General features: G+C 37.0%; 1 protein-coding gene across 1 annotated transcript in view; it reads right to left on the reverse strand.

The window, feature by feature from the left end:
• The window catches only part of ME1 (malic enzyme 1), a 169397-nt gene that overhangs the window by 95224 nt on the left and 51276 nt on the right, over positions 1-22897 (reverse strand). Inside the window, exons 4-5 of the mRNA XM_017824728.1 lie at positions 5867-5942; positions 4519-4680 (exon numbers count right to left, since the gene is read on the reverse strand). Of these exons, the coding sequence (XP_017680217.1) occupies positions 4519-4680; positions 5867-5942 (238 nt within the window). The remainder of the gene's footprint in view (positions 1-4518; positions 4681-5866; positions 5943-22897) is intronic.

Here is a 22897-nt window from a genome sequence, read left to right on the forward strand (position 1 = left end):
CAGTACTTAAATCATAGAATCATAGAGTTGCTTAAGTTGGAAAAGGCCTTTAAGATCATTGAGTCCAACCATTAACCCAGCACTGCCAAGCCCACCACTGAAGTATGTCCCTAAGCACTACAACTACATAACTTTTAAATACTTCCAGGAACAGTGACTCAACCACTTCCCTGGGCAGCCTGTATCAATGCTTGACAACCCTTTCTGTGAAGAAATTGTTCCTAATATCCAATTGAAAGCTCCTCTGGCACAAGCTGAGGTAATTTCCTCTCCTCCTATCTCTTGTTACTTGGGAGGAGAGACCAACAGTAATACAAATAGAAACCAGTTCAGATACACATTTTTAAAAAGCAAACTGACCATCACAGCTCATCAGTACATTAAGGGCATATATATGTGACCAGTCAGCTATTTAACTATTGTCTACACAGGGCAAGAGAATGTTGGCATGCCCAGCTTCCTTGTAGCCATCACAGTTGCAGTTGGAGTGACTTCTGACAGCCCGGCAGTCCTGATGGCCAGTGTGTGGCACTGTCCTGGTGCTCAGAACACCAAGATGCCTTCTGCTAAAAACTGCCTGAATAAGAAGTCCTTTCAGTAAGAGCTGTCTTGGCTTTTTCACATCGTGTGAAGGTACTATCTAAAGGAGTTGAATGCCTTCTAGTTAGACTGAAATTTATTGTAAATGGTTTAAGTTTAAATGCTAACACGCAATCTTTCCAAAGCTCCCACAACTGGCCATTGCCAGTATTGAATTTACACATTAAGTTTAGAGTTGCTCTGAACTTGTCAGAGTTTCTCTTCTAAGGTATCAAATAAACACAGTTTTCATTCTTCTGCTAAGCATTCAGTATTAGATTAAGATTTTTATGGTCAAAAGAAATCCTTTCACCACTGGTTTGACTTCTATATAACACAAGTCATCAGTCTTCCTAGATTTCATTCCTAGTCTGGCTGGATAATAGTACTTTAACTAAACTGTGTCTCTTTTGTGACCCTTAAACAACAGAAATTGATAAAGATATTAAACATTGCAGAGCTGAAAAAAAACAACCCTGAGACACCATAAACCCACAAGTATTTTATTATTCCTCACAGAAATATAAATTTTAAATTGAATTTTCTCTAGTAACACAGGAGGCCTGCTTTGCTTCTTCACTGGTCTAGTTTTAAAAGAAACACTATGAATTCAAATGTCTTATAAAGGTAAAAATAAGAGTCAACCCAAAATCTGTAAACTCACATTAGACCAGGACCATTGTATTTTAAATAAGAGCCTTACCTTTAATCCAATCTGCCTGACATTCTCAATTTATCCCAAATATAACTAAGAAAAAACTATTTTTTCCTCCCCACCCAGATCAGCATGGTACAGAAAGCTTTTACAAGAGTTTTTTTTTTAAAAACTGGCCAAAGCATTATTTGGACATTCTGATCTAAGGATCTTGACAAACTTTCAAAGCTTTTGTTCAACATATTCATTTGCTGTTAATACAATGGAAAATAAGACTTCTTGCCAAGACAGATAAAACTGACATTTAAAAAATATCTACTACCACATTTATAGTGACAAACTAATACTTCCACATGTACCACCATTAAGGAAAAGCATCAGGAACAACAGAAAAACTCATTCTTATTATTCATAATTATTTTCACTAGGTTGCTTTTCTTTTGTGTCTTTTGCTTTTTTACTGCCTATAAACACATTTTCTGAACTTGGTTTCTATTATTGGGTTTTGCTGTTTGTTTGGTTTTATTAAACTGCCAGTTTTCAAATCCCTGTAAGCCAGGCTGATTTTTTACCTAGAGGCTTGCCTCAACATTGTTTATTTTGTGAGACTTTAATAGCATCTTTTAAGTAGAAAACAATCATCACTCACATTTTAATGTTTAAATGTTTCCCCATGATCCAGCTTGATTACTTTCATCATTCTTAAACCATCCCACCTCCAGTGCTGAGAAAATGTGTTTTGGGTAGGTCTTCATTAAGTTACAGCTGTTTGTACCTTGGCAACTATTCCTTTTCTTCTACAGTCTATTTCTTTAACCATTTCAAGGTGATTTAACATATATTTCTACAACATTAGATGAACACTCAGGAACCAGAGATCATATCACCTCAGGATTTCCAACGACAATTTCCTATCAGCACTGACACTGGTACCTGAGTATAGTTTAATTGGATTGAAATCCCACCTAAAGAACCGTCCTCACACCTAAAAAATACATAGTGAGATTGTCACGGTTTTAGGTAAATAACTAATAGTACTCCAAATAACATTTTAAATGCTTTGGATAAACATGTCCCCCAATAATTACTTACCTCCAATTTGTCAATATTTTCCAAAACAGGCATATTATTTTTGGCAGCAGCCAATACCTCTTCTTTTGGACACTCAGTCCCACGTAGATTACATAGAGTGATTTACTAGTTCGGTCACACGAGACTTTCTACTAGGTCAATTTTTACCCATAAATAAGCAGTTTCCATTTCTCTTGCTTATTATCTAGGCAAACGTATAAAAATGCTTTATTTCCTTCTTATTTCTTTCTTTGGTTTTATGAGTAACAGGACAATATCCCAGCCGAAAATACCTCTGCTAAAACTGACAGTAACAAGGATTTTAATAATCATCTGAAATTGAGTTGCTTCTTGAAGTTACTGTTTCGAGTCCTGTATACAACAAAGCAATCCAGGATTAGAACCTGTAAAATCTTGTGGTTTTTTGCAATCTGCTTTAGAATAAGACTTAATCTTTCTTTGGAGAATTTGCAGGTTGTGCACCTCCACATTATAGTTGCCAAAAGTACATTTTTTAGAACTTCTTTTAAAGCAGTGAGGCCCCCACAGAATGGCAGAAGGAACTAATCTAAATGGAAAACATCTGCACATTTCAAAAAATATGTTCAGCATAATTATTATTCATATGTGCTCAAGTTGTGAGAGTGATTTCTATTGCGTTTTATTATGGAAAATACTGGCTAGACTAAGAAAATATAGCATGAAAATACAGTTATTTGTCCAAGAGATTTAGATTTTAAGATAAGGAATTGCAGTGCAATTCCACATCACCTTAGCCAGCAAAATGTGAACACTTTTCAGTCATTTCAGTTCTCTACAGTGACTCACCACCAGGTTACACGAACACAGGTGTTAAGGATGGAACAGGGATGTGGGTGAGAGGAAGGGTGTCGGAAGAAATTAAGGGACCTGGTGCCTCAGGTTTCCTGACTGACTAAAGGAGCCTGGGAACTACATCCAAGCTTCCATTAATGAATACTATCAGGCCCATGTAGTCTCATCAGTCAAGGGGTACAGCAATAAAGTCCCACCTAGTCATGACCCAAGGGCAGACTTCAGGTCCCATTCCCTATGGTCCTAATATAAGAAGCCATATTCCGAATTGAAAAACACAAAAGGCAATCTCCCGAGCAGAATGTGAATATTTCAGAGCATCAAGAAACTCTAGCTCACACAAATTTTATGCACCTTGTAATACTTTATGGGTGCCACTCTTTCATACTGATTGTTTAGTCACAAGAACAGTGACATGAAAGTTAGACTACTAGTATGGGTAAGGCTGTTTTGCTATTGGTCTGTGTATATAAAAATGTTTGACAACAACTTTCAAGAAAATAATATGCTATGCAAAATTAAAAAGTACAATGAAACACAATCATAAAAGCAAAAGGCAAATCCTACTGAAGTATAAGAAGTATATGCAATTAACTGCCTAGAAACATTCAATGATAGATTACACAACTGACCCAGCTGCTCAAACCAGGAATGAAACATTTTATAGCTAATGATTTGATATGATTTGATATGGCTACATGCTACAGTTTTCAGGTACATCTCACAAGTAAGTCTGTCTGCTTTTAAAGGGAGTTTCTGGGGGGACAGAGAGAAAGGGTAGCAGGTATTTCTGATTCAGTAATGCTTTAATGTATTGTAATTGTCTAAATTATCCCAGTGGGGCAGGGGTGGATGTGTGTGTATAAAGCTGAAGATGGACACACCCAACCCAACAATCTAGAAGCCCCAGCTAAATTTACTGCTACAAGAATACTTTATTTAGCTATAATACACATAAATCTTTGATACATTTATCATACATAAAGTTTAACACTTGCATTATTTATAGGAGAACACGTGTTTACTTCTACAAAAGCATAATGATATTGCAGATTTTTTTTTTAATTTGCCATCATTCATAGTTTTCAAGTATACAAATATTCTTTCAGACAAAAAAAAAGAAGGAAGAACAGGGGCCAAGTAATTAACTAGTAATCCCAGAAGCACTGGAAAGCAAAGAGCCAATTTTCAACAACTTTAAATCTCTGCATTTCACACAAATGGGAAGCCAAGTTAAAGAGGGTAAGGTCCACACACTTGAAGCACTAGGACCTCATCTGGGGAAAATTTACACTGCTTTCTATAACTAAAATGAATGTACAATTGAAGTACACAGACATGCACATTTAATATTCACTACACTTCAGAAAAGGATTTACCTCATTATTTGTTCCCACATCCAACATCACTGGCAGACATTCGTAAGGTTTTATTCCTCCACATGCTGTATAAAGTGCCAGTTTACCAACGGGAATGCCCATTCCATAACAGCCAAGGTCTCCAAGACCAAGAATACGTTCTCCATCAGTCACCACAATAGCCTGGAGGAAGCAATAAAAACACTGTAAAAGTCACTTCTTTGGTTGTATGCACTAAGTATTCCGTTATTTTCTTACCATCATTTTTTAATTTTCATGCAAAAATTCTAGCAGGTACAAACAAATCAATACTACAGTAAAGGCACAGAATTGTTTTATTGTACTTTACCATGGTTTTGTTACACTATTTTAGACCCTTGCTTCACTGGAAACGGGACTTTCATATAAAATTTTAAGAATACACAAAAGAGCTACTTAGTATTACATTACAAGGGAACTGGAATTGTTCCCTCTTACATTTTTCTGTCAACAGTATGAAAACAGAATAGGAAGGGAAAGGAAGTTACCCACTAAAAAAGAAGAATCCCAGACTCCTGGGTTTTGTCATATCTGTTCTCAGAAGAACCAGAGCCAGCCTCTCCTCCCGGCCTTTGACAGTGATGTCTACAACCACCTGGCTCTTACCTCTCAAAGATGTATTTCTTCCCTTGAGCAAATAACATAACTCCATCATACTTATGCATATGAGGAAGCATGTATTTTCTTTGACAGAAATGCAATAACTTAGTAAACCCCAAAAAACTGTCTGTGCTATACAGAAAGATTTTTCATAGTAAAGGACAGAAGTGCTCAGTATAGCAAGCAGCTGAAAACACAAAAATCTCCTTGTCATACTCTGTGACAAGGCATTTTAGTTGGAAATTTAATATTTCTTTTGAGAGAGCTCATCAAGCATCACAAATGGAGAACTATTAACTCAAACACTAGAACGGTTTGCCAAGAGATCTTGTGGAGTCTCCACTCTTGGAGAGATACTCAAAACCCCAAAGGCTGGACATAGCCCTTCCTGGCTGACCATGCTTGGGCAGGAGGATGGACTGGATGATCTCCAGAGGTGCCTTCCTACCTTAACCACTTTGTGATTCTCTGAAATGCAGAAAAAGCATTCAGAGTTGGGGTTTTTTCATGCATAATATTCCGTGTAATTGACTAATTCATAAGCCTATAGCCAGACAAGTAAGGGTTTAAATGCCTCAAACTTTGGCTGTAACAGCATTCTTTCTGTTTAAAAAATTAGTTAAAAAATCACTGAAATCTAAATTGATAAAAAGCTTAAAAATCATCTTAACCAAGTCATCTTGGCCACAAAACAGCATCAGCTTTGTCATGCAACTAAAACTGCACTTACCTTGATGATACTTTCTGGCCAGGATTTAAGCATTGTAGCAATGTGACCCCGGTCATGGATAGAAATAAAAAGACCTCTGCAAATAGAAAAATACTTTTCATATAAGCAGGCAATTAAATAATTATAAAACCATTTCATATAAATAAAGTATAAATCAATAATCAAACTCTATGTAAATGTGTTTCCAACAAAGGTTCCATTCAATAAAAAGAGCTCAGTTTTGTATCAATGAGTAAATTACACATCTGCATTTAGTAGAAGTCAGAGAACACGTAACTCAGTGAAGTTTCATCGAGCATTGAGAATGTGTAAGAGTCTTTTCTGAAAACCGTTAAGTTTGATTTTAAAGCTCACTAAGCACTTCATCTGTTCAAATGTGTTCATTAGTTGTCCCTGACTACAAAATGACTTCCTCATACAACCGTGATCACTAGTGCCTCAGCAGTCCTAACATTTACAAACAAGAATAGGCCAAAGTTTTAAGCTATGAACAAAACCTGAAATAAGCCATAAATTATCATTACATAAAATAATTCAAGAACATTCAGTTATGTGTTTAGAAAACAGTCTGTTTATTTCATTAGATTGCCCCTTTGAAACTCAGAGAAGTGGTAAGTTACCTTCTCTACAGTGAGAGAAGGTCCTTGGTGCTGAGTAGACCAAAACTTTACTCTGAACAATGTTTGTAAATTGGCCTTTAGTTCCACCAGTACAGAAGAGTTTAAAACAAAATGACAGAGAAGTTTAATTCTCATTTCTTTTTCTGTTTATTACAAATTTGATATTGTATCTTAGCCTACTCTTCAGCATTTTATTCTTCGATTTTTTTACTTGACAGGCAAATAGACATTCAGGTCCACTCAGAGATAATTTAATTTCATTTCTTATCAACTTTTCTCATGTGAGATAGTGGAAAAATACTCTCCCATTGAATTCAGTCTCTAAAAACCTCACAAAGAAAACATCAATGGAGAAGTATGTGTCAAAGATGCCTTCTTGTAATTAAACTTTCATTAGTAAGTATAAGAAGTTGTCTTCTAGAATTATTCTAAAGCATTTGATCCATCATTATACAGTAAAAATTGGAGAAAAGTACTGAAAAAATAATTGAAATCTAAGTCTACTACAATATCCCCATATTCATACAAGTGAGTATTTGTTCATGCAGGTCTAAACAAAACTAAGAACTCAGGAAAACACTTTTCAGATATGATTGCACATACTCCAAGTCAAGCAAAAAATTTCCTGCTGTGTTAAATATATACTAATCAAGACAACAAAATGAGTCCAAACGTTACATTTAATTTCTTATGTTTATATATTTCAAACATATTAGATTATATGTTTATATATAAATTATAATGTGAACTATACCTTCATATTGAATTTTAATATAATTTTGTATTTAAGTGTATTCTTCCCCTCTTTGCTGTCACAAACATTCAAATGAAATTGTTTATTATTTTGGACAAAAAGCAACATAAGACACATTGCAATTAACCGAAGCGTTCCATTTGGTGCATTTTCCCCTAGAATTAGAAATCTTCTCATCCTGGAGTTTCTAATTAATTCCCCTTCTGCATCCACTCCCTACGCTCAGAACTAACACACCAGGCTGGATATTATCATCTATCAGTTGTTTTTTAATGAGTAAGACCTGTCAGTAAATTAATTCCTCCACCTCCGTGGAAGTGACAGGTCCTCAGGGACAGGAGGGTTAATATATACAGCACTTTTGAAAAGTTCTGGTATTTACAGCACACAAGCATACTATTTGTGAGCCAGCTACCTGAAAAAAGATGTTCCTAACAGTGAAATGCTGTAAAGTAGAAAAGAAAAGTAAATGCTGATGCTTCTTTTCTGATGTACTGTACAGTGAGTCATTAGATAAAACAACCTGTAAACTGTTAAATCATAAACTACAGCTTATGAAAACTGCTTGCCTCAGAGACAGACAACTGTCTGACAGACAACTCTCTCTCTCTGAGAGAGAGCGTGTGAAAGGAAGTGAAAAGTGTTGGAAGAAAGCTATCTTGTGGGATCACTCCTCTCCTTGTCTCCATCCTCCAATTTACATCAACCTAACAGATTTGTGTTAAATGAAGCAAGATTTTGTATTGATTTTCTAAAGAGCCAGAGTCCAGCACAGTGTGCTTGAATGACCTCTTCCTTGCAAGCTAGGGAGAGAGGTCTCCATGGAATAAATTTCCCAGCAGAGGAAAATAAAGGCAGGGTGGCTGCTCCAGAAGGAATTTTGTTAGAACATTTGTAAGGACTTTGAATAAGTATTGAGAGTGTATTTCAGAAATCTGTCCTAGCAGGATCACATTCAAGCAACAATGGAAAATAGAGGCTGAAGTGTAAACAGAGTCATGTCAAAAGCACTTCACTCCCCTCCTTCTTTCCTTCCTTCCATTCTTTCTGTAGTTTAGTAAAATGTTTCTGGACACAGAAGACATCTCTGACTGAGAAGACACCTCTAGATTAAGGGGCACAGAATAAGAGACAAGAATTTCTTATTCTTTTATCTGGACCTGTTTTTCTTGTCCTTCATTTCTTTAGCTAAAGCACTTTTCTCCTTTAAGCAGTCGGTCCTCTGCAAGAAGCTACACAAGGTTGCAAGAGGAACCCTGGCTTGCAAAGGTGTCAGCCACAAGACTATTCATCCCATATTTCTGGGACTGAACTTGCTGGCAATTCTACCTGGAGGCAACCATCAGAAAAGTAGCATTATGTTGTTGTTTTGTTTTCCACGAGGTCCAGGAAAAGCACCAACTGCATAAGGTTATTGTAAGAGGGACAGGGCTGACAAGCTGAAAATGTAGCCAATAATTTAGCTACCTAGCAGACATTATAGTTATTTTTTGGCTGTCATGGCACAGCCACAAGAATAAACTAGAATGGGGCAAGCTATGCAATTTAAACTGGATTAAATTATATACGTATTTCAATCTAGAAATAAGACCAAATTATCCATTTGAATATCGTGTTAATAACGACTGTCATGTCAGTGATGCACACCCCACTCTGCCAGACAAAGAGCAAGGGATGGTCTGCAGGTTGTGCACCTGACACAGCACTGGAGGATGGGCTGCTAAAACAGACGGACAAATAACATATTTCAGCACACAGAGAAAGAGGCAAGATACAGGAAAAATTATGAGGAAATATATGGTATTTGTTTTTCAGCATGCACATATTCACATCTCTAACAAGAGATGCAACTCATGAGGAAACAGGCTTAAGTTTTCCTGTACGCACTTTCAGAGCAGCCCAGATTGGAAAGCTCACTGGGAAAGCAACTGTTGGCTTTACAACATTGTATGATCCTTTCTATTTGAACTCTACCTCGGTTATACATATTATCTTTTCTTGCAAGGCAACAAATTGAGACCTGATGAGGCTTAAAGGCCAATCAGCAAAACTGGGAGTTAAAAATTACTTGAATCTTGCAGCAGCAGATCAGTCTTCCGACTAATTCATTTTGAACCGGGCACAATGCAGTTCCACATAGAATTTGCCTGAGAGCATATGCAGAAGTGCTCGTCTTCAGCCACGTTGTTGCCCTCAATTCAGCAGTGGTTTACACTTGCCTAGCCAAGGTGAACACTTCTACTTACGCCCACTTCAGCTACCCAGACAACATATATAACTACAGCAGAGGAGTAATTAGGCAAAGAAGTAACTATGCCTCCTTTCTTCCTGTCACACCATCAGTAAGAACAAAGCCCTGAAGAGTGAGGGGGAAACGCACACAAGGACATCAAGATCCACTCGACAAAGGGTGGATCTATTTTGGGTCACTGAGCTCACCACACTGTAGCAAATTTTACCAGTTATGTGGAGGTCATTCTACATCACATAATTTGGGTCTGTTTTATTAGAATTCTGATCTATGAGAACAAAGTCAACAGTATTAAATGGAGCATTTGTTTATTATGTTTCAAGGAAGCAATGTTCCAGCAGCAATGTGTATGTCTATTTTTTATTAAAGAACAGTTTAGAAAAATATGTCATAGTAACAGAATAATCCTTTCTTTCCTCCTCTTGTAACAACAGGAGGCAATCTAACATGCCTCAGAAAATGCCAAACATGTTTTAATGAAAAAAGTTCAAACTTTTCTCACAACCCTACATATTCAAAACTGTTATTTGAATGATGAACTATACATAGCATCATAGTAGAGGAGACTTCACTTCTCCAGGCAGCCTAAATCAACAAACTTAATAATAATAATAACAACAACAACAACAACAATAAAAAATCTCAGGGTCCAACCAGTTAATTTCTCAGCCTAGACTCTCTTGAACTCCTGTACTTTGCAAGAAAGAGGTAAACTAACTTCCCTGATCCCTGTTGGAATTCCCTCCTATTTTTAAGATTATAAAAACCAGTACAATACAAACATTGCAATAGAAACTAAGAGCACCTATATCCTCCCCAAAGAACATTCTGCTCTTTTTCACATTTCCCATTGTAACTTTTCAACATGGTCTCCTGTCTTCATATAAAATATACTCAAACTTTTCATTACATCCTACCTTACCAGGTTCCTTTGCACTGCAAGACCACTGAAGCCTAATAAATACAAGTGGTGGGCTGATTTAAGAAATGTAGCTGTTTTACCTTTCCCTCTATACAGGGGTGAATTTCATTACTTCGCAATGCACAGGTACATTTTTCAACAAATAAAATACTTGATGCTGAAATTGCGGCTGCTACTGACCGTCAGACTGAATTCATCAGTATTAAAGAAATCTGGGATTTACATTTTCTAGATGTTGCATACTCAAACCATATTTAATCAAAAAAGTTTGTAAGAAGTAAAAGAAAGACTAAATCAAAAACAAAGATCAAAGATACAATAGCAGCATCAAGAAAACAGTAGGTATTGCTAACACCTCTGAAAGCCTGGGGCTGTACATGAGCAAGATGTAGTTCATAAAAAAGTACCAGCAACATATGAAAGACAATAGAGAGTAAGATACCAATCCTGAAAAGATATAAAAGTTTATAAATATTATGTGTTATTTCACACTTGGCATATGGTTTCCTAAATGGTTACTGATTATAAATATTTATTTTGTAGAAGACTTCAAGTACTCTGGAAGACAGATGCTAACATCTGCCAACTCTAATTTGCTATGCATAAAAGAATAATGGAAGCCTCATTATAAATTTTTATAGTGATTCAAAAGCCCAGTTTGGCACAAGAGTGTAGGGAAATAATTAAAATACAGGAAAACACAGTGTTCATAATAATCCTAAGTGGGAAATGCTAGTGTCAAGGGGTCTGAACAGTCAATCTTCAGCTTGAAGGAGCAAACCAGCATTTAGGTTTATTTCAAGAATCCCTTCTGAAAACAGTTTCATGGTAGTCTTTATCCAATGTTGGCAGCCTGTGTAGTACTCTTTTACATGCCCATGTCCATCAAAGATGCTCATCAATCCTTGTCAGTAAGTGTAGTGCTCTAATAGTTACTACAGTTAAAAGTAACATCTATGTAGAAGAGAGAATTAGGTTCAGAGCACTTACAGAACTGTGCAGTCTACAATGTGAATTAGTCTTTAGAGCAGAAAAGTGATGAACCTGACCTGAAAGAGAGCAGCCATAAGCCTGATGTTTGAAGATACGACCTCAGGGCAGTAAGGTTTCAGAAAAGAAAGGAAAGGGTTTGGAGGAATAAAAGATACATAACTCTAGTGACACAAAGATTCAGATGCTGGGGGATCTTTTAGTATAGATGTTAAAAGCTTATTTAAAAATGAATAATAGTTATTATGATAGTAATAGAAACAAACAAACAAAAAAAAAACCATTGTAAAAAGAAAATTGGGATAGATAGCTATGTAAGATTATAATTTTTCTGGTGTAAGCCTTAGGGTGTGGAATGCTCCAAATGCTGCCAAAAGCAAATACAGTATCCACACTCTGCTTGAACCTGACCAAGATCTTTGACTAGATTCCTTGGCTCTGCCTTGTTTCCTTGACAGTGGACACTGTGTGCTTCAAAGAGACTCATTCAGGTGGCACTACAGTCAGAAGAGCTGGTTCAAACAACACCATGGGCTCCAGGAACTTCCAGAGAGATTCCCTTTTTCCACACGTTAGGTCTCACTCAGAAACCTGACTTCAGATCTCAGACCATTTCCTCTTCCACTCCATGAGGGATTAAGGAAGCAGGGAATCAGGGGCTGCTGTTCCATAAGTTGCAACACAGCAAGCTATAACACTCCTGACATATCTCCCGGCAGGGGTCAGATCACACAGACATTGCCCCATCTCCCCTTCCGCATCTGAAACAGTCTCCAGAGTTTGCATACAGCATACATTTTCAGAATCATAACATAACAGAGTAGGTGACAAGTTGCCCACAGCAGTGCAGACTGAAGGCAAATGAAAAAGGAAGAGAGAAAAAACCTGCACCAGTTCTGTCCTATTACTTTTCTCCATAAAGTCTGGACTCTTCCAGCTCCCTGAGACACCTATGGTTGCTACCAAAGTGTGTAATCTCTATGTAGTGAATATGAGTGTATAGAGATTTCTTGCAGAAAGAACCTTTTTTCCTTGGAACATTCTGCTTTCACTTCGTAAAACGCCCATTAGGTAAACTCAAGCTCCAGAACTGGGCAAAGAAGTTAAGACTTTTGTACAATAAAAAGCAAGTTAATGAAGTAATTCTTCAATTGCTCTCATTCAACACAAAAAAACCCCATTACATTGTAAAAATAATCTGAGTAACAACATTACATGCCTTACACTGCAAAGCTTTAAAGCCAATTTTACATGGTACCAAAAGCAATTATAGTGTGACACTTCACTAACAATCCAAAAATCTTTACTTATTTGGAAACTATAATGTGGACCTCAAACTACTTCAGATAAAAATTAAGAATACATCATACTAAAGGAAACACTTCATGGACTTAGTAATTGCAGACTTTCTGCACCATTCATATAAAATACTCATTATTGTATATCTAGTGATATCTAGGTATTTAACACTTTTTTAATTAGTGTCGCACTTCCTTGACTTGCAAAAGCAAACAACATAAAATTTTTTGGTCTGGAATTTCAAACTGTAATGATTCATCCTTTTCATACAGCAACAAAGTAGATCAAATCATATCTTCATTATAGTCACTTCTTAAAACATGGATTTGTTGATTTAACTATATTCCTAAAGTATCATTCATCTAGACAACCAGCTTTTACGTATTGTTGCTTAACCAGACAACTGCAATTCAATGGGATGTGTTTGCGAAGGAAAAGGCAGACTTTGCAAAATACTAGCTGTTTTCCTCCAGAAGCTTCTTATATTCCTCTGACAGTTGCTCAATAAATAACTTAATTACTTACACTCTAATAGACACAAATAGAACTATTTGAAGACTGTGAATGAGAGAATGGTTTACCAGAGACAGACCCATTCATTTTTAAGACAAAAAACAACCTACTGCTCTGCTTCAATAGCTATCATGTTGGTATTATTTTATGCTAATATTAACTGCATAAAAAGCCACCTACAAACAACATCAATCATGTTATCTACTAAGAATCTTGTAATGCTAGTGATGTTTTTCTAAAAAAAAACTTTTAAATGCTGTTTAAACTGTGAAGTACTCAACAAGTGAGATAACTGTCCTTCTATTTACTTCAGCAACTTGTGCTGCCTTGGCTCATTGGAACATGGAAAATTTCCAGTATTTAGACAATAGCATCTTTTAAGGCAGTTTTCATTGACCTTTAAATCACCATCATTTGCTCTCAATAAGACTTATTCAAAAAAATGCCTCTTCTTACGGCATATCCTACTCAATTTCCACTTTAATGAAAAAGTCACTTCTGAAAAGAGACACTATCTTCCATTTGTAGTGCTGACCCTATCTGCTGAAAATGAACCAAGGACACTGCTCAATTTCTGTTACAGTGACAGAACAGTTCCCAATGCAAGGAGCTGCAGGGCTACGAGGTAACAAGGTAGGCAGGCTTATGGGAAAGCGCCAGGATTAAATTTATCATACAAAATTTGCAGTGAGCATCCGGGCACAGAGTAGGACTGTTCAACCCAGGCTTAAGCTGTCCGTGTGCAGCATTTGGTGACATCTCCAGGACCTGCATCCCAGGGCACACAAATCAAAGCTATCTGGGGCCACTGGAGATCACCCAGTCCAAGGCCCCCTCATGAGCAGGGTTAGCTAGAGCAGTTATTTTGCCTTGGCATCTCCTGAGGTAAAATTTTCTTATGGATCATAAATTTTCCCTAGTTGTTAGTATGAAGTGTTAGCAGTAAACAAAAATACCTGATCTAGCAGTTTTTGCTATTCCTAAAATCAGATTCTTTCTGCATGGTGCTCAACTCCAAACATACACAGAAATATATTCCTGCTTTCAGTGGAAATTGTATCAGTAGATACCAATTGAAAATGTCTTCTATATTTTAGCACAAAAAGGTGGGCATAACACTCTGAAAAAGTACAGATCTCAATTTACCACCTGCACATTTTAAAAATGTAAACAACCTGATCAGCAGCACTATTTCTATACTTATTTCCTGTTATTTACAGCTTAAATGAATGCATGAGACAGACAAAATTTTTAGTACTGTGTTCAATAATAACAACTTTTAACATGGGAAAAAAGCTTCATGTCCAGCTCTATCTCAGATAGAGAAATTGAGAGGCATACATGACTGTTTTTAAGACCTAGTTATCTGATGTTAAGAAACTTCCAACATACCAGTTTTTTTCTGAAATTCACTCACAGAGGAAGGGAATATCAGAATTTTATCATCAAAACCCAGGAAATTTATATGACATGTATATTATAATTATAGGGAATTGAATATATTTAAGAAAAAAATAGTGATATTCTGACTTGATTGAAAATTACTAGAAGCCTTTATCATAAAATTTGAGAAAAAAATTATACCAGATGGAACCCCAAAGAAACATTTTGAGCTTTAAACATTTGGAATGTATCTGGCCCACTGTCATAAAAAGTAACCTCATCCATTAGAGGTAAGTGGTCTTACACTTTCCCTCCCTTTTTTGCAAATTCAGTCATGACCCCATGCAAAGTTTTTCATTTCATAAAGTCAGTATCAACATTTTGGGAAAAAATGTAGCATGCAACAATATTGGCTAACACAAACTAACACTGCTAACCTTCACTCTGCACCTATGTGAAACAAAGCAACACAGGATACAGAATGGAGTCTTGGAGGCAGTCTTATGGTGATGGAGTATTCAAAAAGCATCCTCTAGCAGTTACAAGAGGAGTTTCTGAAATGTTATTTAGGAGCTTCCAACCTGTTCAAGGTAATCAAAGGCTTGAGTCCAACGTCAGAAAGAGGCACAAGCTTTTCTGAGGACATTGCCATTGAAAGTCTATATGCCATATTCTTTCAAAGAGGACATTTGTTTCACTGTGAAGTTTGAATGTGGTATGCCAACCACTCATCAAATGACTGCCATTACAACCATCCTCCAGAAGAATCTCACTTCAGTGCCCGCACTGGAGTATTGCTACATTCTATGTGAAGTGGCAAACTGAAAGTAGAAATAGGCACATTGCTTGCAGAGAACAGAAACAGGGCTCATATACTAGTTATTTGTGGAGGAAAAAAATTAATTAATTGAACAGAAAGCAAACCGTGTTCTGTATTTTCATTTTCAGAAGCAAACATCTACATATTATATTGAGGAAGCTCCTTCTGGATGACTAAGGAAAATGCTCAAAGACATACTGTTGCATAAAACAGGCAGCATGAACAACCTGCCCCTCAACATACAGTGAAGCAAACCTGTACATTTGTACGTGCTTACAATAAATCTAAAGAACTCCAAGAGAAAAGTTAAAAGAAACCAAAAATACCCTCTGATATAACAGTTGTCATAATATAGTAAACTTCTCTAAGTGGAAATGTGCTGCTGTGTCTCTGTAATCTACATTAGAGCTTCATCTCAGCAACAGGAAGCTCTTCCCTTAGATGGAAAACTCCACCAGAATGTCCAAAACAGCAGTTAATTTCCATACAGTAGACTACACTAAAATAACACTGTGAGGTCTCCTAGACTCCCTTTTTTCTTTAAGACTAACAGAAATTCAAGTTAAATGTAGCTACTTTGTGAACAAAGAGGCAAAAATGAAAACTGGCTTTTGAACATCTTTTTGCCAAAGGTAGAGGTTCTCATTTGCTACAATCTGAAACTTGTTTTCCTTTTTTTATATTTCTCAGTAAATGGTTCCCTTATTTCTGCCAATTGATTTAAGCCTTCCCTATCACTTTCTGCCTTCGGCCAGAAGTCCTTCCTTTTCTTACAAAAATGACTTGCTTTGTTTGGCTTATGCACATTCTTATCATTTCATCTATTTGATCTATGTTCCCAGCAGCCTCTTGCATATTGTTTTCTAAAAAATACTGGTTTTCCTGCATGTGGTTTAATCAGCTAATGCTCATTAGCTGAAGAAGGTCCTTGTACAAAGCAGAACTGATTTTCAGTGTCACCACTTAACTCAAAGAGCAGTGGTCAGGATGCCAGATGCCTCACAAACCTTTCCCCACCCAACTGCAAATTACACTATGTTAATGTTACTCTACAAGAGATTTGGTAAAGTTATTATGACCTAGTCTTTTTATGTTTAAGTTTTTTATAACTAACACTGCTGACACTTTTTATTGAACTGTGCCTGTAAGCAAACAGTTTTATACAGCTATAAAACTTTGCTTAAAAAGGATGAAAATGTCTTGCAAGAAATAAAAGCATTAACTTCTACCCCCAAAATTTTTTTCTGTCTTTTTCAGGAGCCTCATATCATCAGCAGCATATGGCTTTCTCAAATGTAGCATGTAAAAATCTCCTGGACTAAAAGCATCTAACCATAAATATAGAGAAACACAAGATATATTACAACACACAATCATCCCATTTGTTATGCTTCTAAGGCTGAAAATCATATGCCTACTCTTCACTTCTGATTTTCCATTTTAAGATCTGACTATTTACCCTATCCATTTAGAAAGCTTCTAGACAGAGACAGAAAACTATGATTTTAGAATAGCCCAGCTGCTGCAAAGTCACAGGGATTTCGCTAGGGTTTTTCCTTCCTCTTTGGCACTTCACCAAATACAATTAAAGGAATGACTGTAGGGTTGTTTTTTTTTTTTAAAGCTACTAAGTATCCTGTATTGGAAATGCAACGAGACAATGTTAGACTGCTGAGTAATGAGGGTATTTTGAACAGAGAAGCTGCTGAACGTGTAAGCAGGGGATTTGGGTGGTGCCGAAGGACGTGCGTGCAACAAATTTACAGAAAATGACAGCTGGAGAAACTCCAGTGTAAGCACACCCCTAAAGGAAAATATCCTCTGGGCATGGGCTGGGATATATACAGAATGAGCTAATAAAGCAATGCAATGCTTCTAAATCACTGGCATGTCATCTGAAATACTACTGGCACCTTGTTTTGCAGTATCAGATGACAGCACTGGGAATTACTGGGGACATGGAAAAACTCTGCATAGAAGGAGAGCATAGGATTTTCTATCTGTACGATCTTAGTATTTAAAAAAAACCCAATCAAACCAAACCCACACTAAATGCTTATCAGTCACCTGTAACGCTTCTCTGTTACATGTTCATGTTACCAGTGCATGATGATACTGCTGATGATATCCAGTTGTAAACACAGGCAGTAAGACCATTTATTTTTTATCCCACTGGCATCTGGAAGTAAGCCCTTTCCCTTCCACAGCATATGCAATGAATCACAAGTTTAAACAGCACACAGAAGAGCAAGGGCACAGCCTATGTGCGCACACACTTCACACCTCAGAGCATTTCATATCTCAGAGCATCTCACGGTTACAGAAAGGTAGCAGATTTTCTTCTTTTCAGTGCACCTTGCTAAGCAATCCCTGTAGTGCCTGCCCTGGGGAGCATTTCCTCCTCTTAGGAGGGTTTCAGAATAGCTACTTTTATAAAACTGAAGGAATTCCATCCAAAATGGAAACTCCGCAGCAACAGTCAGTTCAACACAAATGTTAAATAGACATTAGCACCAATGGGTAACCATCTCTCTTTGAAAGTGCCTGGGATGCCTCAGCACACCACAGACAATATGTAAGTCTTCTAAAAGGATCTTTTATTGCAAATCTAAAAGTGTGCCTGATGCTGAAGGTGTGCACAACACGCTCAAAAAATAGGCTGCAGTTCCTCTTACATTCCTAACCAGTTTTTACAAAAAACCCCACATGTATTCTCCACAGATAATGTAATTTCTTACTTTACAGTTTCTGGCTGTATTTGGCTGCACTGAAAGATTTACCTCACCTACTGCAGCAAATCAGTTGTAGTGCTCTAGAGAGAAGCCTAGAAATAAACTAGCATAGATGTCATGGGCAGTGATGTGGAGGCCAGAGCCCTGGAGCAAAATATGGGGCAACTAAGACTGGTGGCAGAAACATATTTATTATTATTAAGTATGTTCCTGAAGATTAAAATGAATTTGTTCATTCCCTGAAAGCCACTTCAAATGATAAGTTCGAGACACTTCGGTGCAAAGCTGATACCAACAGACTGAAAATCACTAACTGCAAAAAAGTTCCAGTCTCCAAGACAAGGGATTCATATCATAAAACCAGAATTATCGCCTGCTTTATGCTGGAGTGATCAGTATCAGTGCTGTGTCTTGCTTTACTTTAAGCATTGTCTTAGAAGATCAGGCACTATCAGGATCATCCACAAAGGGATTCACGCTTGTTGGATAAGAGAATCTGAAAATTCAAGTTCTTGTTCCAAAGGCTGATCAGACACCTGAAAAAATCTTGCACCATCCTGTTTGTTCATGAGGCACAAGCTGTCACTTGTCTATGTTGTCCTAAATGAGTGCCAGGATGGTGCAGAATTCCAGTCCATGGGAACAGATGCAATATGCAAACTACTGTCTACAGCAAGCCACAACTTCAGGGCTGTCCAAAGTCTCCTGAACCAGAAGGGAGGCAACTACACCTATAATTTTGTACAAAAGGTAAAAATGGAGTGGCATTCATTCACAGATCTTGTGTGGATTTGATAGGCTGCCCTTGAAAAGGTGTTGAACTAAGGAAAGTTATGGTTCTCTTATTGAAGGAAGTGACTCTTAAAAGGTTTGTTTTGGGGGCCAAATGATGTTCATAATTAAGAAGCTCTATAAATCTGGCAGAGGCTGTTTCATGAGGGGGAAATTTTAGTATATAAATACAGCTTGAATAGAGCAGGACAGAGCCAATGAGTAGACCTCTCTTGTACTGTATGACCTGATACTTCAGTGTTGCCAGTAAAGTCTTTGGCCAAGTAGAAGTGTGAAAACTTAATAAAATCTCTGCCCTTTAAATACATTTCTTTAAGGAATGTACTGCTTCGGGAAATCTGGGAGCTTGTAACAAGGAGAGTCTGGCACTGAGTCAAAATCTCCCAAAAAACTCAGGAAAAAGGAAAACATTGAAGAGTAACATGGTTATATCGCTTGCCAAAATAATACTGCTATTTTAAAATGCAGTTACATAGTTTATTTGTTGAAAAGCCTATAGCCTACCTTTTATGTGGTATTGGCACTAGAAAGCAAAGATTAGTCAGAGTGAAGACATTTAATTTGGGATCATGTACTTTATGTCCAGTCTTCTGCACGTAGATCCACCAGATGACTGCTTTAGTAATGCAAACAAGAAGGCTCTAATAAATACTCCATTAATAACTGTCACATAAAGTGTGTTTCCCATGTAGTGAAAAGCATCTGTACAAAACATCTTTGTTTCAGAGGACTGTCTCAGTAGGATGTAAGGAAATGAGGAAGATAATCATATGCCAAAACCCATAGATTTTGGCATATGTTCTCATTGTTTCAAAGTGCAGATGCCCTTTAAAAGATAAATTTGAGTCCTCTAAATTTATGGAGGAGGGAGAATGCTCAGTTTTAACCTCACACAACAGATAGTGGAAATCTGTAGAAAGTAACAGTACAAGTCAAATAAGGACAGGGATCCCCTGGAAACATCCAAGATTCTGTGAAGGAAATAAACAAGGAAACAGAGAGAAAGTCATGGCCAGTACTTCAGTTTTGGCCCTCTTGCACAGAAACTGCCAAGGATGTCTAAAGAAGAGCACTGAGCCTTGTTATCTGTCTTCCTCAGAAGACTGTTAAGGGGGGAAGAAAATGACTGAACATTGACTGCTGCCAAACATTTTGAGATTCATGTTTTGAGAAGGGATGGCCTCATTTCCTCCTGCTCACAGCCAAGATGTACTTTCTCCAGGTAGAGATTTAGGTCTGAAAGCCAGTAATTCCATGCTTGTGATGTGTTTTAGGATAAAGCTTTTATGAACATAATTACAAATTTCTTAAAGATTACCTGCATAAGAAATCATGTACGCAGTTCATGAGAGCAGGAAGAGGCTTATCATAGGTAAAGCTCCAACTCAGACAAGACTAAATGCAAGAATAACTCAAAGCACGACTTCTATAAATACCATCCCCTTCCACTACTGCTCTAAGTTACACTTACATGGAAGCACCAAGTACATACAGAAAAACCCCACCACATGGAGGACATTATATTTCATAATGCTAGGTTAGGACTACCTATTCTACATCAGTTTAGCACAAGCCAATCATTCGTGATTTTATTCTAAGGTGAAAGTTTAATAAAAAAAGATAAAAATTCACACTGTAAGTAAATGGTGAAACATATTGCAAAAATATTAGCAAAGGCTATGAATATAATGACTCAAGAGAGACCAGATGACTACATGCATATAAACTAAAGAATATCCCAACGTTTTAAAAAATCAAGACATAACTTTTTTTCATTCAAATATTTCTTGAATGAGAAACCGGCTTAATATTTACAAAGCACTCCAAGACCAAAATGAGGCCAACTGACATCTCCTGTGCAAGATTCCCACACCTTTCCCTGCAGCAGCATTACTGGCAGCTGACAGACTAAGTTCAATACACTTTAGGCACAATCCAGTGTAGAAGACAGTCTAGAAGAAGAGAGGAATTCAACACTCTTACATTGTGTCAATTCTCCTTTTCCAACTTTTCAGAGCAGGACAAACATTTTGCTGGGAGATTCTAATAGTCTTACTTTCAAGGCAAGGAAGCAATGGCACGTTAAGCTAAATTTTAGCTTGATGAATCATGCCTAAAAGTAAAATTACTGGGTGTCATGAGATGTCATGGTGCTTGAATTCAATGGCAAGGCTACTGAAAAAAAAAAAAGAAGAAAAAGAAGAAGACAAAAAGTTGCCTGGAAGATGTCAGCAGCTATCATCTTCACAAAAGTGAAAATGACCAACATGTGTTTCAAAAGTGCTTGGGTAGGGGTTGCAACTGCCATCATTGTCAGGCTTTTGAAGTCTGTAAAAGAAAGATTGTCTAAAATCAGATGAAATGCTACAGCTATGCTAATTCTCTGTCGAAATGTTAGAGAATAACCTGCCACCTGAACCATGTGCTTAATACACACAACACACATCAGTACCTCCTGGAGAACAGAATTCCAACCTCCTATTTTCAAAGAAGCATTTTCCAGTATTTTATGTCTTTATTGCAAAACATTTTGATTTCAGAGACTGTCCTAACAATCAAGCCCTTACAAGCAATTCGTTAAAAAACCTCCACGTTTCCTTTTTTTCACTTCCAGGTGAAAATTGTGCACAGTCTTCAGAGAAGAAAATACCTGGAAAAAACAGCTGTGAAACTAGTGCTTTGTTATACCTCTTAATATGTTAAGAGGTCTATGTTACACAACTATCACCTTTGAGTAAATGAATATAATAATTATCTATAGCAACAACGAGATTAATAAAGTCCCTAAACATATATATATACACACACACACACACACACACACACATATATATATATACATATATATATATATATGCTTTTCCAGGAAAAACCCCCAAAACATCTAGATGTGTTGAAAAAAATCTAAGGGAGGGAGCAAGGGGGCTGTTATACTGCTGAAAAAGTTAGGCCAAATAAATCCAGACATTCTAGTCTCAATCAAGAAAACATCACGTATCTGAGGGAGAGAGAGTCACACAAAAGCTCCAGGAACTGAACTTTTTCAGCTCATGTGATTCAGGAGTATCTGACAAGTTTTTGGCCTCCAGTAAGCTGAATCTAGTTTCTTAAGAGACTTGCATGCCACAGACAACCAATGGAATTAAGGAAAATAGCTTCAATAAAAGTCTCATTAAAAATCACAAAAAATCAGCCTTGCACTGGCCAACAGACTGCAACTTTTGATGCCAAGGTCTAACATTTTGCATGTTCTGTGACAGGAAATAAATACTTCCCTGTTCTCTAAGTTATTTTCTTTATTAAAAAGTGATGCTATCCTGCAGCTGGCAATCTCAGTATGTAAACATTACTATGTCAACAAAAAAAGAATTCACATTTGCAACATTTGTATTCAATACACTGAATCTGAATAATTGTAAATGTAAACACATACAATAAATGTAAATAAATACATCCTCTTTGATAAATACAAGGTAAGGAATAAGTCTCAAATTGGTATGTGCCAAGTCAGTCACATAGTTCAATGAGGAGGCAATCTGCTAAATAACTTCAAAGCTAAGCCCAACATACTTTGCCTTTTAAGAGAGTGCATCTGTAACTTCAATATGCTGCATCAGATACAATATAGCTGCTTTAAAAATGGTTCCTAGTCAGCTTGACAGTGTGTGACTGCATCAGGAAATTATTTCAAAGGAACTGTGCCATACCTGTGTGGCTGCAATAGTTACCAGGGCTCACTTTGTTCATATTCTGTTTGAAATGGCTTTTCCTTCTAGGAATGGCAATGCATAAACGGTCACCTAACATTTTAACAGCATCCAAAGTCTTCAGCATAGCAGTACTTGGCAATTTTTCCTCCCTTCTCTGAATGCTGAGTTTACATAAGAACCTTAAACTCCCGGGTGTTCTCTATACAATGTAAAAAGTTGATTTTGGATTCTTAGAGGAAATTTCC

This window comes from Lepidothrix coronata, unplaced genomic scaffold (genome assembly GCF_001604755.1).
Source record: "Lepidothrix coronata isolate B3197 unplaced genomic scaffold, Lepidothrix_coronata-1.0 Scaffold4, whole genome shotgun sequence".
Lineage (NCBI taxonomy): Eukaryota > Metazoa > Chordata > Aves > Passeriformes > Pipridae > Lepidothrix > Lepidothrix coronata.